Here is a 3,625-nt window from a genome sequence, read left to right as displayed (position 1 = left end):
CACCCCAAAAAGTAGGACTACTTGTGGTCAAATAAGTAGGTTCAGAACAGGGCTTGGGAAATCTGTCTAATTAACAAGCACCTCCCTCTCCCAGAGTGTTCTGATGCAGGTGGTCAGAGGGAGGAGCATTGACACGTGGGAAAGGCCAAGAAGCCAGGTCCCAGAGCACCCGGCCCCTTGCCTCCCATTGGCCTTCCTAGACGTCAGAGTGCAGAGGTTATTCCCCAGTGGTGTCAAACCCAGGGTGAGGAGCCAATGGCAGGTAGACTCTCCTGTGCTTACCTGTCTCCTGTGTAAGGGTGAGGGCAGTTACAGGAGACTCCTTCAGGGGACGAGATGCAAGTTCCACCTTCCAGGCAGGGTGTCAAAGTGCAGTTCTCCTTTCTTTGTTCACAGTGCTTCCCAGAGAACTGTGGGGTACACTTGCAGACATAGCCTGGGAGGAGGAGGATGAGAAGGGAGGTGGGAGAGTGCACTGGCTTAGCACTTAGGCAGCCCCGGCTGAGAGGCCCTCCAGGATGGAAGGGAGAGCTCAGCATGTCTGCAGATACATGTGTTCACATTTGTTTATTGAGTGCCAAACACCATGTTGGGCATTGGTGCCCTGCCTGATAAGAAGACTTGATCCCTGTCCTCAAACAACATACTGACCAGTAGAGAACAGCATTTAAGGAATAATGAGTAATGTCCTAGACAACACTTTTTCAGTGCTAGTCAATGTCCTAAGACCTTTGTGGATGAGCTCATTTGATCTTCATGACCACTCTGAGATTGGTTACTGTTATCATCCTCATCAGGGGACAGATACAAGTTGATGACAGGTGAGGGAATGAGGCACAGAGAACGTATGACATTTGGAAACGGTACTACAGCTAGTAAATGGCAAAATTGAGATTCAAACCTAGAAAGTTACATATACTATCAGTACATTATTAGTAATTATCACAAACATTAATTTTATTGAAGATAAGTGTTTTCCTGGAGGAGGTGATATTTCAGTTGAAACTTGAAGGATAAGTAAAAATTAGCCAGGCAAAAAGATAAAAGGGCAAAGAGGAAGGCATTTCAGGCAGAGGAGAATGTGTGCAAAGGCTTGGAGGAGAGAGTGTGGCAAGTGTCCGGAACTAAAACAGCACCGGGGTGGCAAGCCTGCTGCAAAATGGGGCAGCAGGAGCTGCAGGCCCAGGAGATGGGAGGGACCAGGGCATTGGTGATATGCGCCATCTGCAGGAATTAGGAATTGGGACTCTATCCAAACAGCAAGGGAAGCCACTGCAAGGTTCTAAGCAGGAAAGCTCGATCTACTCTACGCTGTATAAAGATCACTCTGGCGCCCCTCCCAGAAGGTGCAGGTGNCCTCCCACCTCGCAGTCAGCATAAGACGGCCCTGCCCGGCTGAGGCGCATACTCACGCCCTTGTAGCCCCCCTCTGCCTGGCAGGGCCCTCCCCCGCCCTGCCGGAACTGGGAGTGGTAGTAGCTGATAGCTGTGTACTCATTGAGACAGGGGGCCAGCAGGCGCTCCCGGGGACTGGGAGGTCGTGGGGGCATCAGATCTTCCAGGTTCTGGTTGCTATAACGGGGTGGGAGGGGCGCCCGCTTGTTCTCCAGCTGCAGTGGGAAGGGGAACCCCTCGTAGAGGCCATTGGGTTCCGGCATCACAGCTGGGGTCTGATGGTGGTGAGGTGAGGACGGCAGAGGGCCCTGGGTCACTTCAGAGTGGGGGTATTCCCAGCGTTCCTTCCTGGAGTAAGTCGGGGGCCAGACAGTGACTCTACCTGGGTACACTGAAAGAGAACAGCAAGATAGGGTGAGCGTTGAATTTCCCTGATGAAGGTTCCAGCTGGCCTGATAGCTACTATCTATGACTTAGCGTGTGGTGGAGACAACCCAAGAAGAGGGCGGGTATGTGGTCCATCTATGTGTGGTGTCTCTGGCAGCTTAGGTTGCTATCTAGAATCCAGTGGGGCCAAGTTTAAGGCCAGAGGTTTAACCCAAAGCCAGCTCATCTTGCAAATCTGTGCCACTGATCAAAGGATCCATGAACAAGGGGAGAATATGGATGGCACCACGCAGCCCACCCCAAGTCATGGGGACAGCATCTTCATCTCAAGTCTTACTGGTGGGTTTCATCTCATTAATTGAAGGAAACAGACACATGGTTCGGAGTATGTGTGATGGCGTATATCACAGAGGGTGATTAAATGAAATGTGTCTTGGAAGATTGGAGACCCGTCATCTTTGGTCCCGCTGTGTCCCTGCTACTAAATAGTTGGGTGAGTTAGAACAAGTGACTGCGTCTTTATGGGCCCTAGCTACCCTATTGGCAAAAAGTTAATGAAAATACAGTAAAACCTTGGATTGAGAGCACTTGGTTTGCGAGTGTCCCACAAGACGAGCAAACATTTCTAATACATTTTAACTTGGTAAACGAGCAATGTCTTATAATATGAGTAGTTTGTTTCTGGAACTAATCATGCTCGCAAACCAAGGTATTACTGTTCCTGTTTTAACTAGTGGTGAATATGGCAGAAAATATAAAGTTCTTACATAGTGACCTCCTTTTGAGCCAAAGATGAGAGGGAGGTGAAGGTCCCTCCTCTCAGCTAGCCAGGTCTGACCCCAAATTGCTGCACCTCCAGATTGGGTGACCGGAAGCTTGGACTACTGCTTTTCTTGCCCTTCGCAGAAGAGCACAGATGTGCAGAAGCCCCCTTTTCCCCGCAGGAATCCTACTTATCCCTGTCCAGGCTATATAGGTACATGTGGACATCAAAACTATGGAGTGACTTGGAATTTGGGGCAGTGAATAGTGATACAGAGGCTCTGAGGCCTGGCATCTGTTCTAGTCCACAAGGGCACTGTGACCTTGAACACATCCTTTCACATCCCATACCAAGCAAGGCACTGGACTGAATAGTGGCCCAAATCCCTTACACCTCAGATAATGAAGTGTTTAGGTCTACCACCCCCTTCCATCAGTCCCCCGGGGTCTCTGGATATACTGACCCATCTCCTCGCCTGACCAGGTCCTCTTAATGATGGACTCATTGTCAGAGCGGGAAGGAACCGCAGCCGGAGGGAGTCTGGGAGGTACACTGCAGACCACTGGCTGCTGCTTCGAGCTGGGTCCAAAAGTGACGAGTTCATTCGGAACTGAGGTCTTGCTAGGCTCCAGTTGGTTCAGATTATTGCAGGAGCTGGTGCTCAGGGGGTTGAGTTCAATGGCAGGCATAGCTTGAGTGTCAACACCAACACTCCTGGCCAAGAGGTCCGGGTCTTCCATGGCCACGGGCTTGTGAGACTTGCAACGGCGGCAGTAGAAGAGAAGCCCTACAATGCTGACGATGGTGAAAAGTAGGACCACGATGATGATCAGGATCTCCTGCTGCCCCCAGTCGCCCTTTTTGATCTCAGGGGTGATGAGGCAGTGTCCTTCTGAGCAGCCCCTTGCTTCCATTTCACACCTGCAGAGACAGAGATGTAGGCAGAGGGCCGAGTTACTATATTGCCTGATCCACGTCCCCTCTTACAAAGATCTGTGGGGTGGGGACCCCTGCACTCAAGCCTGTCCTCTCCAATTTTCACTGAAATGATATCAACATATCAACTTCAGAACTTTCCAT

The 3,625-nt window shown here is 50.6% G+C and overlaps 2 protein-coding genes across 2 annotated transcripts in view; one reads left to right on the top strand and one right to left on the bottom strand.

Annotated features, from left to right (window-relative positions):
• Positions 1–3,625, top strand: part of SLC36A1 (solute carrier family 36 member 1) — a 149,240-nt gene that overhangs the window by 62,276 nt on the left and 83,339 nt on the right. The gene's annotated exons all lie outside the window — the stretch shown is intronic.
• Positions 1–3,625, bottom strand: part of FAT2 (FAT atypical cadherin 2) — a 93,621-nt gene that overhangs the window by 7,852 nt on the left and 82,144 nt on the right. Inside the window, exons 20-21 of the mRNA XM_019627226.1 lie at positions 3,009–3,527; positions 1,365–1,786 (exon numbers count right to left, since the gene is read on the bottom strand). Of these exons, the coding sequence (XP_019482771.1) occupies positions 1,365–1,786; positions 3,009–3,527 (941 nt within the window). The remainder of the gene's footprint in view (positions 1–1,364; positions 1,787–3,008; positions 3,528–3,625) is intronic.

The sequence above is a fragment of the Hipposideros armiger genome, unplaced genomic scaffold, assembly GCF_001890085.2.
Source record: "Hipposideros armiger isolate ML-2016 unplaced genomic scaffold, ASM189008v1 scaffold_725, whole genome shotgun sequence".
NCBI lineage: Eukaryota > Metazoa > Chordata > Mammalia > Chiroptera > Hipposideridae > Hipposideros > Hipposideros armiger.
Note: the sequence above shows the minus strand (reverse complement) of the source record. Positions and strands in the feature narration are given on the sequence as shown.